The sequence below is a fragment of the Acipenser ruthenus genome, unplaced genomic scaffold, assembly GCF_902713425.1.
Source record: "Acipenser ruthenus unplaced genomic scaffold, fAciRut3.2 maternal haplotype, whole genome shotgun sequence".
Classification (NCBI taxonomy): Eukaryota; Metazoa; Chordata; class Actinopteri; order Acipenseriformes; family Acipenseridae; genus Acipenser; species Acipenser ruthenus.
This window is the reverse complement of record NW_026707620.1, coordinates 61,196-81,291: the sequence shown is the minus strand read 5'-3', so window position 1 is coordinate 81,291 and position 20,096 is coordinate 61,196. Positions and strand designations below refer to the sequence as shown.

The following is a 20,096-nucleotide window of genomic DNA, read 5'->3' as shown; positions in this document are numbered from 1 at the left end:
AGCTAAATGAAGTCAAATACCCCCTGACACAATGAAACAAGACAATCTGAACAACAGTTTAATATCGTTTTACTTTCCACACTGCCTTTTTTTCAGCAGTGTCGGGTGTCTCATTCACTGTAATATAATACCATGTGCAGGAATGTAAGTCTACTTGTATATAGGGTTAGTGAAAAGTGTAATTCTAAAAAAATCTCAAAAACTATATTCGTTCTCTGTCTCTGTCTCTGCTCAGCCGGGCTCCCTCGACACGTGATGAGTTGCGCTCACCCGGACCACGTGGTTCGACCCCGTGTTGTTTATATTTATTCTTCCGTCTCAGTCTCAGGTGATTCGGATGAAGTCGCTGTCAAGCTGTCTGTCTGTCTGAACATGTCTGCTTCCGACCTGCAGCTTCTCCTCGCCTCATGTTTGTTTTTCGCCGTGTTCGGCTCGGTTCGGGGAGCGAACGGGACGGTGCCGCTGGTTCTGTGGCATGGAATGGGTGAGACGCACAATATTTATATTATTGTTCAAGGACTGATCAACTAAAATGAGGAAGTCACTGCTGTGATGTCAGAATGGATTCCGTAGAGTTCGTGGTGGTGTGAATTCTGTCATGCAATTAATTAAATGATTTAATTTATATCTCAGTTAATATACATGTTTTTTTAAAGGAATAAAACTACAGTACAGTGCAGTGCAGTGCAGTGCAGTACAGTGCAGTGCAGTACAGTACAGTACAGTACAGGCACACTGCAGTTTGACCGGGATGAGAAGTCGTGCTGTTATATCCCCAGCAAGCGGAAAGTACCGCCGCACACACACAGGAAGACAGTTTGTTTTGAGGAATCGATACTGACTCGCGCATGGAAACCACCTTTAAATCCACTTACCTATAAAAATAATTCCTGTGCATTTCAGAGAAGGCGTTTATGTGTGTGAATGGAGGCGGTGCGGGAGCTGTAGATCACTATAGTTAATACGCAGACTGGATCAGTGATGCTAGAGAGACATAGAGACTGACTCAGTCTGGTCCACAATCACAAAGCATGGTGCATCCCAGAGCTGCTGAATGCACCTAAAGCCCTGGGAACATGATGCCATTTTTTCAGGAACAGCGGCTTGAAACCTGCTTCCAGAAGACCACCGGGAGACCTAGTCTGAGGCAACTTTGCCGTATCAAACCCCAAGTCTCCCCCGGTGTGCCGTGCAGAGTCCTGAAACCAAGTTCCGAGCCACAGAGTGGCTTCGTGTTCCCTCAGCTTTAGTTGTCTGCAGCATGTTTTATTAGACTGAAGGAATCGGGGTGTGTGGTGTTCCTCTCTCAGGTGACAGCTGCTGTAACCCGCTCAGCATGGGCGCTGTGAAGAAGATGGTGGAGATCAAGATTCCTGGGATCTACGTGCTGTCCCTGGAGATCGGGAAAACCGTTGTCGAGGTAACGGCAATGCTGGGTGGGACTGATGGAAAGGGCAGACCGAGCAGGTTGGAGTGTGTGATTGTGATGCTGATGCTGATGGAGCTGTGTGTGTGTGAGTGTGTGTGTGTGTGTGTGTGTGCGTGCGAGTGTGTGTGCGCGCGAGTGTGTGTGTGGATAGATGCATCTCTTTAGTTTGTGTTATAAACTACATCTCTCTCTCAGGACACAGAGAATGGGTTCTTCATGAACGTCAATGATCAGGTGTCTCTGGTGTGCGACACGCTGGCTCGAGACCCCCAGCTGAAAGAGGGGTACAACGCCATGGGCTTCTCACAGGGGGGGCAGTTCCTGTGAGTACACCCCCTCACCCTCCTATTGAAACAGGGATCACACTTCAAGGTCTGACTCTCTCTCTCTCTCTCTCTCCAGGAGGGCGGTGGCTCAGAGGTGTCCTTCTCCCCCAATGAGGAACCTGATCTCCATCGGAGGACAGCACCAAGGTACAGACAGACAGACACTCACTCACATTCACACAGTACTGTGCTTGCAAGGTTTTTGCATTGACTTTCATCATTATATTTACGGCTTCAAACCACACTCCCTGTGCTCCCTCTCTCTCAGGAGTGTACGGGCTCCCCCACTGTCCTGGCCAGAGCTCTCATATCTGTGACTGGATCCGCAAGATGCTCAACTCTGGAGCGTACACCGGGATGGTGCAGAACCAGTAAGGACCAGCCTCCCCCTTCTGTCTGTCTGTCTGTCTGTCTGTCTGTCTTGAAATCTTGATGTCGGTATGTGTTTCTGTCTGTCTGTCTTGAAATCTTGATGTCTGTCTGTGTGTGTCTGTCAGCCTGCCTTTTATTTCTTAACTTCTTTACATGTCGGTCTGCCTGTCTGTGTGTCTCTGTTTTTCTGTCTGCCTGTGTATGTGTAATGATATCGGTCTGTAAGATTTGTTTGTTTTTAATCCCAAAGCAATTTGATAGGGAAAGCAGTTTGTTCAGCATGTGGTGATGTTCGTTCTCTCTCTCTCTCTCTCTCCAGTCTGGTGCAGGCTCAGTACTGGCACGACCCGCTCAATGAGGAGCTGTACCGGAACCACAGCCTGTTCCTCGCTGACATCAACCAGGAGAGGGTGAGTCCCACACAGCCCTCCCTCCCTTCCTCCTGTCCGTGCACTAACCCTGCACAGCGTTCACTCAGTGGGGATCCAAGGGCTCAGCTGGCATCACACGCACAGCTCACAAGACTCTCCACACAATCGCTCCATTGCAATTCAGAATGAGCCCATTGTCTCGGCAGTGATTAGTAATTGAGAAAAATAATAAGAGATTCTAAAAGTAAGCAGTCGGATTACAGGAAGAGAAGGCGGCACTAGACCCGGAGCGCTTGTCTGCTTGACTCGGTTTCTTCCAGTTTGGGTTATGGTTGTGGTTTGTGTTGTAAGGTCTGTGCCTCTGTGTCTCTCTCCCCAGGTGCTGAATGAGTCCTACAAGAAGAACCTGCAGGCTCTGCGCAGCTTCGTGATGGTCAAGTTCCTCCGGGACTCCATGGTGGAGCCCATCGACTCTGAGGTGAGAGTGAGTCTGTCTGTCTGTCCAAGGACAGGGGTGAGACTATCGCTCTGTCTGTCTGTGTGAGTCTCTGATATCTGTCTGGAGATTTCACATCGGCTTTCTGAAATGTCAGTCCGGTTCAGAAAGGGGAATCATTCCTGTTTGCAGTTTCCTCTGCGGTCACCAGGAGGAAGTGAAATCGCTCTGCTTGTTTAACTGCTCAGGTCTTCAGCAGCTATAAAAGCACTGCCGGTTAGGTGCTGTAGGGCTGCATCTGTCACAGCGTTTTTACGAAGCTCCATTCCTCACCTGACTGCTTCTCACTCTTTGTGTAGTGTTAGTCCAGCTTTGTCAGTGTATTTATAGAGATCTCTCTCTCTCTCTCTCTCTCTCTCAGTGGTTTGGATTCTACAAGCCGGGCCAGGCGAAGGAGACCGAGACTCTGCAGGAGAGCGCTCTGTACAAGGAGGTAACCCTCTCACACAAAACCATTCAAACCACTCAGACTGCAGGAGAGCGCTCTGTACAAGGAGGTAACCCTCTCACACAAAACCATTCAAACCACTCAGACTGCAGGAGAGCGCTCTGTACAAGGAGGTACCCCTCTCACACAAAACCATTCAAACCACTCAGACTGCAGGAGAGCGCTCTGTACAAGGAGGTACCCCTCTCACACAAAACCATTCAAACCACTCAGACTGCAGGAGAGCGCTCTGTACAAGGAGGTACCCCTCTCACACAAAACCATTCAAACCACTCAGACTGCAGGAGAGCGCTCTGTACAAGGAGGTACCCCTCTCACACAAAACCATTCAAACCACTCAGACTGCAGGAGAGCGCTCTGTACAAGGAGGTAACCCTCTCACACAAAACCATTCAAACCACTCAGACTGCAGGAGAGCGCTCTGTACAAGGAGGTACCCCTCTCACACAAAACCATTCAAACCACTCAGACTGCAGGAGAGCGCTCTGTACAAGGAGGTAACCCTCTCACACAAAACCATTCAAACCACTCAGACTGCAGGAGAGCGCTCTGTACAAGGAGGTACCCCTCTCACACAAAACCATTCAAACCACTCAGACTGCAGGAGAGCGCTCTGTACAAGGAGGTACCCCTCTCACACAAAACCATTCAAACCACTCAGACTGCAGGAGAGCGCTCTGTACAAGGAGGTACCCCTCTCACACAAAACCATTCAAACCACTCAGACTGCAGGAGAGCACGCTGTACAAGGAGGTACCCCTCTCACACAAAACCATTCAAACCACTCAGACTGCAGGAGAGCGCTCTGTACAAGGAGGTACCCCTCTCACACAAAACCATTCAAACCACTCAGACTGCAGGAGAGCGCTCTGTACAAGGAGGTACCCCTCTCACACAAAACCATTCAAACCACTCAGACTGCAGGAGAGCGCTCTGTACAAGGAGGTACCCCTCTCACACAAAACCATTCAACCCACTCAGACTGCAGGAGAGCACGCTGTACAAGGAGGTACCACTCTCACACAAAACCATTCAAACCACTCTCACAGTAACAGTACTAGTATTGAAATGCTACCCTTTTACATCAGAAACCATTGTTTTCTTTCTGCCAGCAGCTTGATAGAATGTTTCTGTTTCTCTCTCTCTCTGTGTGTAACTGGCTCTCCTCTCCCTCTGTAGGATCGGCTGGGTCTGCAGGCCCTGGATAAGGCAGGGAAGCTGGTGTTTCTCTCCTCTGACGGAGACCACCTGCAGTTCACAGACGCCTGGTTCAACACAAACATCCTTCCCTACCTGCACTGAGGGGAGCCCCTTCCCCTGCCCAGGACTCCAGGGGGTCCCCTCCAGCAGTGAAGTGAGGCTCTCTGCGCTGCACTAGCCCCACGTTAACCTGCTGCTTTCCGCCACTCAAAACAAATTGCATTGCTTTAAAAAGAATAATTCAGAACAATAATAGAACAAAAAAAAAAAATAAAAAAAAAATAATAATAATCTAGACTTATTTTTGCAATGAAATGTTTTGTATTTTTTAATATGCATAACATTTCATTTTTCATCCTGTTTTTATATATTTCTCCCCAGAAATGGGAAGTAATTTTTCTCCTGTATCTTTTTACATCCGTTGCACCCGGTGATCCAGTGCAGCAGGGCAGGGCAGGGCAGGGCAGGCAGTGCCTGACTGCTTGAATCTCACCCCTGGATTACTGTGGTCCCCTGCTAGCTCTATCTAACCCAGCAGCACCCCCTAGCTGTGATGCACTGATTGAGACACGGTCTTTATATTCCTCATGAAGAAATACATACAGTAATAATAATAATACATTTAAAAAACAAATAGATGCATCATTCATTGTGATCTGCTTTAGTTTTTAATTTTGAAATAAAAACACTTCAACAGATGTGTCGAAAGCTATATCTTTTTATTACTAATATAATCTTTTTGGCTTTTTTTTTTTTTTAGGTAGATGTGCTTAGCTTCAGATGTAAGGTGTATTTGCATATTCTTATTACACCACCAGCCCAGTCCAGGTTGGGTCACCGTGGTTCTGATCCAACTCCCAATTCCCAGGAACCCTCCCTAAACCCTTCCCAAGAAACCAGTCAAGACAGCTGCTCAGCAAATCTAGCGGGTTTTTATTGCATCTTTACTGTAAATATCCTCCTCCTCCTCCAACGATTATTTCAGGGCAAAAAATTATACAAAGAAGAAGTTAAAACTGAAGCAAAAGAGACAGAGACAGAGAGAGAGAGAGAGAGGGGCGTTAATGCAGCTCAGCGCTGGAACTATAACAGAAAAATCAACTGAATATAAAAAAACAACCACGAGAGTCCCTATAAACCTGCCCCCCACCTCCCTCCCAGTACAGTAAGAGAAGCAGAGATGGAGAGGAAGAGAGACTAGCACTGGGGATGGTAAGATCAGTTCCAATGTACATTTTAGTTTATTTTATTAATGAACGTCTGTGTACTAAATGCTTCCACTACCTGTCTCTTCCCTTCTCTCTCTCCCCAATTCCGCTCTATTTTAATACAGTAAAGGCATGTTAAGTGATTGGAAAGTAATGATAAATAATAAAAGCGCTCCGGCCCCTCGATTTCAAACTCAATCTCTCCTCGGTCACCTACCTCGCTACAAACTTTCTGAAGGCAAACAGACCTGAACTGCAAACCGTTATTTAAACGAACACCCTCTAAACCAGATCTAACCCAATCGAATCACACGGGAGCTCCCCACGCTGTCGGAGTGTGGAGGAACCCATGCAAACAGACAAGATGCATTTATATTATTAATATCACTATCACCTCCAACTCCTCAAACCTCTCTCTAAACGTTCACGCTATCCCTGCGGAGGAACCCATGCAAACAGACAAGCTGCATTTATATTATTAATATCACGATCATCTCCATCTCCACGCACCCCGAACCGATACTCCACAAACCACTCTGAAAACTCCTTGCCTCTCTAAACGTCCGCGGTGCGTCTGAAAGCCCCCGTTTCTGCTTTTAAGAAGCTAAACAAAAAAGATAAGTGCTGCATGCGTGTGCCGCTGAGATTCAACCGGACTCTGAAATCAAAGAAGAGCAGAAACACAGAGCAGGCACAGTCCCGGCTGCATCTGTTATAGGAACCGCCAAGCCAGTCTCCCTCCCGCAGAAACGAGACTAAAATCACACAGAAAACCCACTCGAGTCCGGGGAGACCAAGGCCATGGGAGATTTCATTTATTCATTTTTATATATAAACAAAAAACATGAAACTAGCATTTTATTTATTATTATTCTTCTTCTAATGAAGGAATGAATAGATTAATGATTGTAAAGGAATGACAGGTGAGGTGTAATGTGCAGTTGCATATCTGAGTACACATGTCCTCCCCTCGCCCCCTGGCACAGAGGCAGCAGACTGGATAGTATACCTCCCAGTCCCCACCCCCCAAAGAGAGAGAGAAATCTGTGATTGGATTTAGGAATGCCCATTAGAGAAAGCTGCTTTTTGATTGGATGAAGGAATGCAGATTAAAAAGCAAGCTGTTCTCCGATTTGATGATGGAAGCTAATAGATGCTGTGCCACTCTGTGATTGGGTGCTTGGGGAAGGGGGGGGGGGGGGTAGTCCCCCTCTATCCTGCGATCTCTGTCGCCGTGGTGACCAGCTTGCTGCCGTTCCACACCGTCTTGAACTGCTCCGGAACCGGCAGCTCCGTCTGCAAAAAAATAAAATAAATAGATCAAATATAACAGAGAACACGAATAAATTAGAAATGTTCATCCGTCTGTTTCTCCTGTATATAAAAGGGGGTACACTCACAAACTCCCTGCCCTCGCCGGGCACCTGCATGTTCATCTCAGAGCTGTGTGTGTGTGTGTGTGTGTGTGTCTGTCTCTCTCTCTCTCTCTCTCTCTGTGTATATAAAAGGGGGTACACTCACGAAATCCCCGCCCTCGCCGGGCACCAGCACGTTCATCTCGGAGCTCTTGGCGCTCACCACCTCGCAGCTCAGGGAGGTGGGGCTCAGGTACACGTGGCAGCCGTCCGTCTTGTTGATGGAGATGGTGGGGACCTTCCCCAGGACCTGAGGGGAGCAGAGAAGGGGTTACAGCAGGGAACAGAGACCAGGGGGTTACAGCAGGGACCAGGTAGTTACAGCAGGGAACAGAGACCAGAGACCAGGGACCAGGGGGTTACACTAGGGCACTGAGAACGGGGTATAGCAGGGTTACAGTGGTGTAGCAGTGTAGTTATACAGTATTAGCTGTGCAGTTCTTTTTGTGTACCTGGATCTTGACGTCCTTGCAGTTGATCACCTCCACAATCCCGACCACGTCATCAAACACCAGCCCCACCTTCTTACAGTTATCTGCAGAGTAAGGGAGAGTGAGAGTGACACAGAGAGGAGTGAGACACAGAAGGAGTGAGAGGGAGACACAGAGACAGACACTAGCCCCCCTGTCCCCCTGCTCACCCAGGGTGATAGAGTTGATCTTGCCCTTGATCTGCAGGGTGCTGCCGGTGCACTTGAAGGCGTAGACCACCTGCTTGAGCTCCGTGTCGCTGATCACCAGCCCCTGCGCATTCTCCTGGTGCTCCTGAGAGAGAGAGACGGGGTTAGAGACAGTGGGAATACCAGCACAGCCCAAACCTACAGCACAGGTATATCTACAGCTATCTGTATCGAAACTGAACAGCTCCTGAAAACAGAGACAGAGAGACGAGTCAATATCTATATCTATCTGTATGGACACGACACACACAGAGGTAGCAAAGCTCCTCTCGACTATCCTGAACAGCTCTCTGCTGCTCAGCTTCCTAAAGTGTCCTCTGCTCTTTCTCTCTGTGCAAAAGTTTTTAACAGTGATAAGCTGACTAACACCCTGTGGCAGGATGGCTCGCCGTGGTGAGGTGTGATGACGTCACAACCAGGAAGTACAGAAACCAAACAATGGATGGGCGGGTGAAGCTGAGTGCAACGGCACTCAGCGTGTTTAATAAACAAAACAAATGATTTTAACAAAACAAAAGGGCACGAGGGCCAAACGAATAAACAGACAAACAAGTAAGTGTCGTGCTGGCTAATCCAGCACGTTTTAGCAATTGTTATCGTCTGCTCACTCTCTGCTCTCTCCACTCTCCGTACTCTCCTCTGTACACACACCACCCCGCAGAACGGACAGCTGCAGGTTCTTATACTCTGGTCGAGGGGTTAACTAGTTGTTAATTATCTTATTACCCCTCGGCCAGAGTCTGCACGCGTTTGGTAAGGATGCATGACTGTCAGCTAGTTAAATAATCAGTAGCTAATCAGTCATGCATCCTCACGGGGTTTTAAATATAAATAAAAGACGCAGCGCTTTTACCCGCGCTGCAAACAAAAATACAAATAATAATAAAAAGGGGCGGGACACTCCGCCACACACCCCCCTCACTCACCACTCTCCACTTCTTCCCATCCAGCTCCAGCACGGGTGGCTCTTTCTTGGCCGCCGGTTTGTTCGTGGCGACGGCTGGTTTGGAGGTGCTGAATGGCTTGGGGCCGCTGCGGACCGGAGTCACCTGGGCTTTCAGAGCCGGGTTCTTGTGGGTCTTCTGATCATCGGCGACGTGCTTCAGACCTGGGGGGGAAACAATGATTAATTCTGACCCAAAAGCAAGGCAGTCTGTGAGGGAATGGCTGTACCAAGTCTCCACTCACCCTTGGTGATGTTGGCGCCCTTGTTGATCTCAGCGAAGAGGGAGGAGCGGTCCTCACTGGCTCCAGATGAGGACTGGACGGGAGCAGGAGGAGGGGGCGGGCCAGGAGGGGGCGGGGCTCCACAAGCAGATGGAGGAGCAGGAGAGGCCTTGGGACCCTGCGACACAGACAGGTTAATCACAGTAATTATCTAATGTATGGGGCCTTTGTAAATACTCCTTGATGTAAGGGTGCAGTGGGTAGGGTATAGAGGGAGGGCGCAGTGTGTAGGGGATAGGGTGTAGTGGAGCAGTGTGTAGGGCACTGAATACTCACTGTCTTGCTCCAGGCCAGGCCCGTGGTGTGGTGCTCCTTGATGTAAGCCTGCAGTCCAGACCAGATGCTCAGGTAAGCCTTCACCCAGTCCACATGCTTCTTATCCCTGTGGAGCGAGAGAGAGACACACAGACGGGTTAGAGACACAGAGACAGGCAGACACACAGACACGGGTTAGAGACACAGACAGGCAGACACACAGACGAAACCCAGGCAGAAAGAAACACTGAGACAGACGGAGGGACTCACGTGTCTTTGAACTCCTTGAGGACGCGGTTGGTGTAGAACATGGCAGCGTCGTTCATCTCCTTCACAAAGGGGCCTGGCTTGGGGCTCTGACAGAGAGAGGGAGGGAGGGAGTCAGCCTAGTTTAGGAATTCATCTCTGCGTACTCCGGTTCTGGTCTCTCACCATGGCGACCCAGCCCAGCGCGGGGATGCTCTCTAACCCTCTCCTCCCCTCCCTCCCCTGGTTCCGGTTCTGGTCTCTCACCATGACGACCCAGCCCAGCGCGGGGATGCTCTCTAACCCTCTCCTCCCCTCCCCTCCCTCCTCTGGTTCCGGTTCTGGTCTCTCACCATGGCGACCCAGCCCAGCGCGGGGATCCTCTCTAACCCCTCCCCTCCCCTCCCTCCTCTGGTTCCGGTTCTGGTCTCTCACCATGGCGACCCTACCCAGCGCGGGGATGCTCTCTAACCCCTCCCCTCCCCTCCCCTCCCCTGGTTCCGGTTCTGGTCTCTCACCATGGCGACCCAGCCCAGCGCGGGGATGCTCTCGCTCACAGCTGACAGGTGGTTGAACTGCTTGCTGCTCCGGTTCTGCTCCCGGAACTCCTGGATCTGCTGGATCTGAGTGGAGGCGGGTTTGAGCAGCGCAGCCAGCTCGCTCTGAGAGGGGGAGAGGAGGGCAGTGTTAATACAGAGAGAGGGGGACAGGAGGGAGCAGCTAATAGAGATTGTGTCTCCGATAGGTGTGACTGCAGGCACTGACATGATGCAACTGATGTTAATAATTCATCAGTGGGACTGTGCTCCGTTACCCTCCCCTCCTTATTGTCCTGCACACAATGGCACAGACTTGTTGAGCAGTTCAGCTTCACTGATCTCAGACTCTCACACACACTGATCCCTGATTAACACTCAGCCACCGAGACAGAGAGGCGAAAGGGTAGCTATAGAAAGCAGGACTAGGGGCTGGCACAGGGTTTATAAAGCAGGGCTCAGAATGGGTATACAAGACAGGGTGGGGTTCGGGAAGCTGGGGGGCGGGGAGCAGGGCTGGGGGGCGGGGTGACTCACCTCGGACGGTTTCTGGCATCGCGAGGCCTTCAGCAGCAGCGCTCTCTGTGAGGTCAGAGCCAGCTTCACCATGTCAGCCTGCAGGAGGGGGAGAGAGAGACAGAGAGAGAAGACACACAGTTAATACACACAGGTAATACAGCCACACACCCAGGTAACACAGGCACATTGTTAATAGAGTCTGACTCACGTGTTTCAGGACATCGCCCCCTATCTGCTGGCTGTGGGAGTAGTACTCAGCCACGGGGCCTGACAGCAGGCAGTCATAACTCTCCACGAACGCAGCCACGTCTGAGAGGGGGAGGGAGAGACTGCTGTTAACTGCAGGCTTGTACACAGGTGTAGGGCTCTCACAAATGCTAAGAGAATCTGGAGTGTCATTTACTTTCCTTTGGTGAAACTATCCAGTGTTTAATAGTTGCGGATTGCATATTGAAGGCGAAGGAAATGGTGTTTATTGTTTTATTTTTAGTACAAGACCTCAGTTATGCCAGGGCAGCGATAGCTGAGGAAATGACTTACTTTGGAAAGTGACTTCATTGAGAGTTTATTCAGCGTTGCTGCAGGTTGTGGATCTGCATCAAGGACAGGCGAGCGGAATTCAAACCTCAAAATACAGGAAATGCTCTTCCAGAAATAGACACACAGAGGGACTCTGTTTCACTTTGAGACAGCCAACAGACTGAGTCTGTCTTCGCATTAAACCAAGGGCTAGACAGACCCACCATTTAAAACATGCACACAAACACACCAACACTAACCCCCCCCCACACACACAAGCACTAAATATATCGCTCTCACACACACACAGGAAGTGTGACGGTACAGACTTGCATCACTCTAACCCCAGCTTCCTGTTCCTGCAGCAGCAGCTTTCTGTAACAGAGCTGCTGTGATCAACCAGTACATGCATGTGTGTGACAGGAACACCAGACTGCACATCCATGCAGGTGAAACCCTGTCCATATCACTGTGTGTGTGACTCGGTCTCCAATCCAATTCAATCCCTCCCTCCTTCCTTACCTCCGGACGCAGCAGAATCTCCTGCCTCGCCATGCCCAGAACCGGCCACAGTCTCCAGCCGACTCACGACCCGCTCCAAGCGCTCCACTAGTGCCTGCATCTCAGCCATGATCCTGCGGAGAGGTACAGGAGAGGACAGTGAGACTCGGAGACAGAGACAGACAGTGACTGGGGTCCCTGTGGGGGGCCACGAGGAGATATTCCTGTTGTTTTTCCAGTTTCTGGGGGGGGGGGGGAAGCAGTCTGGCACACACTCACACCTCCCAGCTCTGATTCGCTGTTTAACACAGTAACCTGGCCTATTGTAAAGCCTGTTTTCATATTTTTAGTTCTGGAACCGTTCTCGCATGAAATACTACAAACCAAATAAGCTGCAAACAAACGCAATGTGCATGCAAATCCAGCAGGAGGCGACAGCACTTTGCATTGCAAAGCGTGCGTGAAACACACACAACCCCCCCTCCCCTCTCAGTGTACAGACCCCTCCTCAGGTAAGCATGTTTATTTATTTATACAGGGCCTTTCATACTGCAGGATCTCAAAGCACTTCACACGTCAATAAAAACAAAAGATTACAATAAACTGAACTGAAAAACATGAACATGAAATAGTTCTAGAAAAATGTATCAAAACAAAGGAATAAAAAGAGAACAACACAGAACACATTTTAAAAATCCTCCTCCTCAAGCGAGTCACAGGTACAGACCTGCCTGCACAGGAATGCAGCCTCGCCCGATGCTCTCTGAACACAGCGGCCCTGAAAACAATCACGACTGGGAGGACTTCGAACTGGCATGAGCCCGGCTGCACCCAGAGCTGGGGTTCAGAGCTCCCCTCAGTGAAGTCTAGTATTATTATTAATATTGAAATGATCAGGAGCCAGGAGTTTGAGCAGGGTTACAAACTCACACTAGCCCTGCTGCTGCTGCACCCAGTACTGGGGTTCAGACCTCCCCTCAGTGAAGTCTAGTATTATTATTAATATTGAAATGATCAGGAGCCAGGAGTTTGAGCAGGGTTACAAACTCACACCAACCCTGCTGCTGCTGCACCCAGAGCTGGGGTTCAGAACTCCCCTCAATGAAGTCTATTACAGAAGTGTCTGTGTGCTAGTGTCAGTGTGCGAGTGAGTCTGTGTGTGTGCGTGTGCGTCAGTGTGTGATGCAGGGTGTGGTGTCTGTGTGTGTGCTTTTGCCACCCAGATGCCTCTCTTACCCTGTGTTTGACACACCTGCTGGAATGACACAAGCACACTGAGCTCAGCTGCAAACAGGGGGCTCATCATTGAGGGATGCAAATGTTTACCCGCAGATCGAGTTTCCTCCTAATCCTGTGCGGCTCTGTGTTGTAGCAGCTGCTGTGTTTCAGACAGGACCTTCTAGAATCTGAACAAACAGCGCTGGAGAGCCAAGCATTAATACAACCAGACTGTTCATTGTGATCATCGCTTGCACAAGGCAAACATTCAGAATTACACAGCTCAGAACCAGAGACAACATATCCCTCTGTCTGTGTCTGTCAGAGTGTGTGTGTGTGAGAGTGTGTGTGTCTGTGTGTGTCTGTCAGAGTGTGTGTGTGTGTCTGTCAGAGTGTGTGTGTGTCTGTCTGTCTGTCAGAGTGTGTGTGTGTGTGTCTGTCTGTCAGAGTGTGTGTGTCTGTCAGAGTGTGTGTGTGTCTGTCAGAGAGTGTGTGTGTGTGTGTGTCTGTCTGTCTGTCAGAGTGTGTGTGTGTCTGTCAGAGTGTGTGTGTGTCTGTCTGTCAGAGTGTGTGTGTGTCTGTCTGTCAGAGTGTGTGTGTGTGTCTGTCTGTCTGTCAGAGTGTGTGTGTGTGTCTGTCAGAATGTGTCTGTCTGTCAGAGTGTCAGTGTGTGTGTGTGTGCGTCTGTCAGAGTGTGTGTGTGTGTGTCTGTTTTGATTTTATTGTTTGAGGGGCAGGGTTAGAAGTTCTTTCTCGCTGTTTAAACAGAGATGATGTTGATAAACATGAGAGTAGAAGGAACCGATTAGTCGACTCTTCTGATCTCTGCTCTCCACGGGAGGGTGATTGCTGTGGATCAGGCTGGTTTACCATTCCCAGTGAAGCAACAACAGCAGCTGCTTGGGTTTGTGTGTGAAAGCAGCCATCACCACAAACCCAAGCAGCTGTTTCTTCAGGTGTTTCACTCTGAAAGGTAAATCAGCATCTCCTACGACCCTCCCGATTTCTGTATGGAGTAATGCAATAACGGGTTTGAGCAGCTCTAGTAAACACACTTCAATGGGATTCTGGTGTAGCCGTGTCCGCACACTCAGCACAGCGCCCAGTCCGTGTAGCACCCTGATCCAGCGCAGTCTAAAGAAGAAACAAGGTCAGGAGCTGAAGAGAGGATTCATTCGTGCCTCACAGAGACACGCCGATAACAGGGAGCTGAACACAGCGTGGCGCAGAGAGATATCTCCCACACTGAGAGAACCCAGACCCGTTTACTCATCTAATCGTGTCCATAACCACAGAACACACAACAACACACATCTGGAAACTGCTAACAGACACGCTTGTAAATATACAAACTTTCCTGTAAGTATGTATGGATCTAACGCTATAAATGTAAACGCACGTTTCTATTTCACCAGGAGACGCTTGCTGATGAGGGGGTGTGGGGTTCCATTCGGGGGGGGGGGGTCTGTTTTTATATAAAATTAGTTTGAGTTTTCTTGAGAAACTCACCCGCCGCTTACCGTGTCCGCATTGCACAACACACAGGAAATAAGCGAGGAGGAGATCAGAACTAGAGGGAATGGAGTCGAACACGACACTCCTCTCATATAAATAACATATAACGCGCCGCACACCGACCAAGAAAACACACCCGTGACGATTATTATTAATAATAATAATAATAATAATAATAATAATAATAATAATAATAATAATAATAATAATAATAATTATTATTATTATTATTATTATTATTATTATCCACACTGCAGTGCATAGACCGAGAACCTGCCACTGCGTTACTCGAGCACCGCTGTATAAACAGGCGTGTCGGGCATTGCAAACCCGGTAGTGGGCGAGTCATTGCACAGCGATTTTTTTTTTCCCGGAAAATAATAAGGAAGGGCCTACAAGTTTTAGAAACGTTATTAATGTAACTTTTGAGCCCATATCTTACAAACTGGCTCACGGTACCGACCCCTCGTTACTTCGTATAAGGAAAAAAAACTTTCACTTGAATCGAATATATATAGGCCTGGACGTGTTTTTATTTAGTTTGTTGCAAAATGAATTGGGCGCTTCCGCTCCACACCCGAGCTAACTGACTGACAGAGTCCCCGACACCAGGCAGTTCAGCTGCCACACTCATGAGAGCACGTTTCAGGACACGTTTAACATCTGCAGCGAGCTTCTTCATTAAAATAAAAAGCAGACTGTTCAAGCTGGCCTGTCCGTGTAGCCGGCGAGACTTCACTGACATCGATCGGGTCGGGAGCGTCAATCAGGAGGTCTAGCTGCCGGACAGTACGAGTACTGTGCAGTTCTTGACTTTAACTGAAGTTTAGTCAAAGTGCCTGTAAGACATCGTAAACCACATCAGACCCAACTCCGCCTGTCTGTGCATTGCCCGGTGGTACTGTAACTAACCCGGCGCAATATAACCGGCCCCGCGTCGAATGATGAGGGACGCTGCTGCAACAGAAATGGGTCAACACAGGACTGCACACAGATACGTCAGCCTTCCTTCCCCTTCCCTATCTCTCACTCAGCACGCCACACTGTAGAGTACACTGATCTCTAACAGGCTTTAACAACATTACATACCTGTGCTGTGCTGTGCTGTGCTGTGCTGTGCTGCACGCCACGACCATCGGCCTTACACACAACAGCAAATCAACCATATAAACCGGGCTTCATGTTTCGAGTAATGAGCCTAGCGATGCAGCTCCAATCAGACACCGCCTCTCTCAAGTTATGCCACAGTTGCAAAAATAAAACTAAGTTTGTTTTTGTTGTTGTTTGTTTTTTGCCTAGTTCAAATTCTGCATATTATTCTAACACACTTCCAATATATTACAGGGTGAAGTGAATCAAACACCCCCTTACTATACAGCGATTATGAAATAGGACACGGTTTTACAGAGTATTTATAATAACTGGGCTGCAGCGTGCTTAGTAATTCACTGGACCCGCATTCTCAATGTCGGATAAACATCGACTCCCAGCTCACTATCCCCGAGTTTGGGGCTCTTTTTCCGGACCCCACCCCGCCGCTGCTTACCTTTTCTTGCGCTCCGGTAGTTCTCTATTTCAATCTCTCTCTTTCTACCCCCCTCTCTCTCTCTCCTCCCTCTTTCTTCCTGTGTAGCCCAGGGTACTCCCAGCTGTCACCGCGGCGGCGCAGCTTCTTCCGCCCATTTTCAGTACTTCACCTTATAAGGCGAGCCCGCTGTCTGTCTGCAGGCTCTGGTTTTCATTAACAGTGGAACATTGCACGGATTTCTGAGTTGTATAACTGATGCATATCGAAAGTGGGGTGTATTATACCGGCCACTGTGTCGGCTGTTTGCTAGTCATACCGGATGCCTCGATATCGGTCCCTAAAGCAGCCCAGTGATATGATTGTGTTTTTGATAATGCCCCGCCACACCCAGTACAGTGTCTGTCGAGGCTCAGGGCGAGGCGCGCGTACTTTGGTTTATGTCATATTGTTAGATTTGCGTATATTGACTGTACAGAAGAGAAGCATTAAACACGTATCTAATGACACGCGTTTTTACCGGAGAGAGACAACCTCCCGGGGTTTCGGTGTGTGTTTAACGCGCCTTTGTCAAGGGAAAGCGTGTTTGAAAACGTAGTTATAACGTATATATATATATATATATATATATATATGTGAGGCTGTGTGGTCTAGTGGTTAAAGAAAAGGGCTTGTAACCAGGAGGTCCCCGGTTCAAATCTCATCTCAGCCACTGACTCACTGTGTGACCCTGAGCAAGTCACTTCACCTCCTTGTGCTCCGTCTTTCGGGTGAGACGTAGTTGTAAGTGACTCTGCAGCTGATGCATAGTTCACACACCCGAGTCTCTGTAAGTCGCCTTGGATAAAGGCGTCTGCTAAATAAACAAATAATAATAACGCTGTCTGCGCTGAGAATGGCACGCTGGAGGCGGGACTGTGTTTGTGACACGTTGCGCACCAGAGTACCAGTTTGCACTCCGAGGTAAGAGGCTCTGATTAACTCTGATAAGAACGTTAATCACCAGACATCTTTCATAAATCTCACCCACACGTTTATTCAGAAGATGAAAGACCGGCACGCTTTTTGGTGGTAGTCATTTGTATTGTGCATTAAAGAACACGTCGTTGACTCTCCAGTTTGCTTACGTTTTTAACTGCTGCTTGTGAAGCATGGATTTCTAAGAACTCTGGACATTGAACTTGTATTGGGGCGGGGCGGGGCGGGGCGGGAGTGGGGGTGTTACAGGCAACACAGTTTCATTTCTTATAGAGGCTTTGAATCCAGTTGAAGTCACCAATGAAACCAAGCTGAATCACAGCGTTTCCCCAGGTCCACATCACACAATGTAATAATGTGTTTCACGCAGCAGGAGAGCCAGCTGCCTGCTCGCTATGCCCAGGTTAGTGGCTTCAAACCTCATGTTAGGAGCCTGTGCTTTCATTTCATTTTCAAAGACTGCCCTTTTTGATAGACTAGGTTTTAGAAGACAGGACAAGGTGTCAGTGGTCTTGAGCATCATACTAATATAAAGAGGCGGATATAAGATCTTCTCAGCCGCGCTGGACTCTCCCATGGAGCTGAGTGGTGCAGTGTGATGATTCACTAGCATGCTGTGCTGCTCACCTGGCAGGACTGGCTCCTTCCGTTCTCAAATACTTTGTTTATTTCCTATGTGGACAATGATATTGGAAGTGAGGTGGTACAGTGGGTTAACCCTAACCTTTCTCCACAAGTGTCTTAATTAACACTGTGTCAATGATGCTGTATTTTGTTTATTTCTTGACGTATTTTTGCCAAAAAACAAAAAATTATATTTTCAGGAAAAACAAAATACTTAAAAAAAAGGGTAAAAACCGCGCCCTCCAGTGGAATAATGAGGTATTGCATGCCAAGGATTTAACACAAGACTGAGCTGCTATCGACCGTGTATTTCTCCCTTTGCGTGCATTACCTGTTTCTGCTGATGGGCGGGGTCATGCGCGCACGTTCTGCAGTCGGAGCCCATGACATTTCAGAACCCATAACCTCCTGCTGCTGCAAGTATGCCAGGTCGTTTTTCAGTGGATTTGCTTGTGTGTTAATGTTAAATTCATGTCCTGATTGGACTGATTCCCAGGGCTGTTGGTTGAAACCCTGCTCAAGGTACAAGTTGTTTTTTGGTTTTTCTCCCCAAGCTGGTTCCTTGACCTTGTAGGCACTGCAAAGCAAACCCGCAGGTGAGCTGCTGGGTGGTGCAGAGGGAGAGCGCAGGAGGCTGGACTGTTCTTCTCCCTGAGAGACTGGGTTCAAATCCAGGCTGCAGCTTGAAATGTTCTGTTTTCACAGTGCCTTGTAGTTTGAATCTGTCAAAGACACAATCGAAGTGACTCTTTTATTGGATATTTCCAATGAAGGGATCACTACACAGTGTTCCATGCAGGAGTTAAAGCACTGGAGGGATGTGACAGCGCAGCGCTCTGATTTACTAACTGGTTCCAGACCCATATGGGGGACGTGTGTGTTTTATTTTACCTCTAAGACCTATCCTGGGCTTGGGTTTGAATGCAGTGCCAAGGGGCTGGGTAGCTCGCTTAGTAGAGTGTGGGACTCCTCTCTCTCAGGGTGGGGGTTCAAACCCCGCAAGTTGGTTGTGTTTTATTTATTTTTCCCCCAAAACGTTGTACTCATTGATAAACCAAGTATGAGCAAAGCAGCACAGCCGTCTGATCTGGTGTCCTTGGATGCAGACCCAGTGTATTATACACAGAATGAACTGAAACAATGCTGTGCCGCTGAGGGGACACTCAGCAGCTGTCTGGCTGGCTCAGTTGGTAGAGTCGTGGTCTTTGATTCCCAGAGTTGTTGGTTCAAATCCTGCATGAGGCAGAAGTGTTAATCTCTGAATTTCAAAAGTGTTGTTTAATTTACCTTTTTATCAATAAGGTTTGGTATTGAATCCAGTTGAAGTCACAAATGAAACCAAGCTGAAAATCAGTCTCTCCCCAGGTCCACATCACACAATGTAATAATGTGTTTCACGCAGCAGGAGAGCCAGCTGGCTGCGTGCTCTGCTGGTAGAGCGTGGGACTCTGATGCTCAGGTTAGTGGCTTCAAACCCCATGTTAGGAGGATGTGCTTTCATTTCATTTTCAAAGACTTTGCCCTTTTTGTAAAATCAAGTCTATCAAGGGGTTGGTGGTCTTAAGCTTAAAAATAATATGAAGAGGCTGATATAAGATCTTCTCTGCAATGCTAACCTCACGCAAGGAGACAGGTGGTGCAGTGGGCTAGTTCACTAGCATGCTGTGCTGCTCCGCCTCGGAGTACCGGGTTCAAATCCAGGTGAGTTCTTTGTTTTCAAATACTTTGTTCATTTCTCATATAGACAATGAATTGTATACTTTCCTATATAGAGCATGATAAAGCAAGCGGTGAGGTGGCACAGGGGGCTGATTCACTCGCATGCTGTGCTGTGCTCCTTGGAGCACCGGGTTCAAATCCTGCAAATTTCTTGCTTTATTTTCAAAAAACGGGTTCATTGACCTCATAGCCAGCGTGCAGCAGAGCTTTCCTGCGGGAGCTTGTGGCGCAGTGGGTTACACCCATGGCCTCCTCTCCCTGAAGACGACGGTTCAAATCCTGGTCCCGGAGGTGAGTTCCTGAAGGTAAGTAATGATGTTGGTTGTGTTTCCACAGATGGAGGAGAAGACCTGCCCTGTGGAGGGAGGAGGAGGAGAAGAAGATGGAGAGAAGGTAGGAGAGGATAGAAAGGGGGGGGGGTCTGGCCCCCCCCACCTGGGAGGAGAATGTCTGGTGGCTGTGTTACTGCCTGAGACAAGCTGAACTTTTGAGTTACATCAGAGTCTACTCATTAAGATACTTACTAAGTCTCTTCTTTCAAAGAAATAAAATGTAAACAAGTACAAGACCCATTGTTTTAGTATCTTACTAAATAGACTTATATTCAGCTTGAATCAAGCTGCAACACTGCCACCAGACATTCTCCTCCCAGGTGGGGGGGCCAGACCCCCCCCTTTCTATCCTCTCCTACCTTCTCTCCATCTTCTCCTCCTCCCTCCACAGGGCAGGTCTTCTTCTTCTCCTCCTCCATCTGTGGAAACACAACCAAC

General features: G+C 48.6%; 2 protein-coding genes across 3 annotated transcripts; one reads left to right on the top strand and one right to left on the bottom strand.

Annotated features, from left to right (window-relative positions):
- Positions 1–267: 267 nt before the first annotated feature.
- On the top strand, positions 268–5,340 carry LOC117968114 (palmitoyl-protein thioesterase 1-like). Its single transcript, XM_059019193.1, has 9 exons — positions 268–484; positions 1,311–1,420; positions 1,625–1,752; positions 1,832–1,902; positions 2,024–2,126; positions 2,447–2,537; positions 2,878–2,976; positions 3,356–3,427; positions 4,622–5,340. Exons 1-9 carry the CDS (start codon positions 373–375, stop codon positions 4,742–4,744), a joined length of 909 nt encoding a protein of 302 aa, XP_058875176.1. The 5' UTR covers positions 268–372; the 3' UTR covers positions 4,745–5,340.
- Positions 5,341–5,555: 215 nt separating this feature from the next.
- On the bottom strand, positions 5,556–16,161 carry LOC117962528 (adenylyl cyclase-associated protein 1-like). Of its 2 annotated transcripts, none has more exons than XM_059019192.1 (13): positions 16,027–16,161; positions 11,769–11,881; positions 10,936–11,036; positions 10,746–10,823; positions 10,191–10,334; positions 9,697–9,782; positions 9,448–9,553; positions 9,133–9,289; positions 8,871–9,052; positions 7,906–8,029; positions 7,718–7,800; positions 7,372–7,515; positions 5,556–7,146 (listed from the first exon to the last, which is right to left on the bottom strand). In XM_059019192.1, the coding sequence occupies exons 2-13, from the start codon at positions 11,875–11,877 to the stop codon at positions 7,063–7,065; spliced, it is 1,398 nt and encodes a 465-aa protein (XP_058875175.1). In that variant the 5' UTR covers positions 11,878–11,881; positions 16,027–16,161; the 3' UTR covers positions 5,556–7,062. The 2 variants fall into 2 exon arrangements, with proteins under 2 accessions (XP_058875175.1, XP_058875174.1); XM_059019191.1 differs by lacking the exon at positions 16,027–16,161 and adding an exon at positions 15,570–15,720.
- Between the last annotated feature and the right edge of the window lie 3,935 nt (positions 16,162–20,096).

What these genes read in the sequence shown, in the direction of transcription:
- LOC117968114 (XM_059019193.1), top strand. Translation starts at nt 373, where the DNA reads ATGTCTGCTTCCGACCTGCAGCTTCTCCTCGCCTCATGTTTGTTTTTC. An exon ending in GGTTCTGTGGCATGGAATGG is followed by an intron (nt 485 to 1,310) that starts GTGAGACGCACA and finishes TTCCTCTCTCAG; the next exon opens with GTGACAGCTGCTGTAACCCG. An exon ending in TCGGGAAAACCGTTGTCGAG is followed by an intron (nt 1,421 to 1,624) that starts GTAACGGCAATG and finishes TCTCTCTCTCAG; the next exon opens with GACACAGAGAATGGGTTCTT.
- LOC117962528 (XM_059019191.1), bottom strand. Translation starts at nt 15,646, where the DNA reads ATGGTTGATTTGCTGTTGTGTGTAAGGCCGATGGTCGTGGCGTGCAGC. An exon ending in AGATTCTGCTGCGTCCGGAG is followed by an intron (nt 11,037 to 11,768) that starts GTAAGGAAGGAG and finishes TCCCCCTCTCAG; the next exon opens with ACGTGGCTGCGTTCGTGGAG. An exon ending in CGCTGGGCTGGGTCGCCATG is followed by an intron (nt 9,783 to 10,190) that starts GTGAGAGACCAG and finishes TCTCTCTGTCAG; the next exon opens with AGCCCCAAGCCAGGCCCCTT.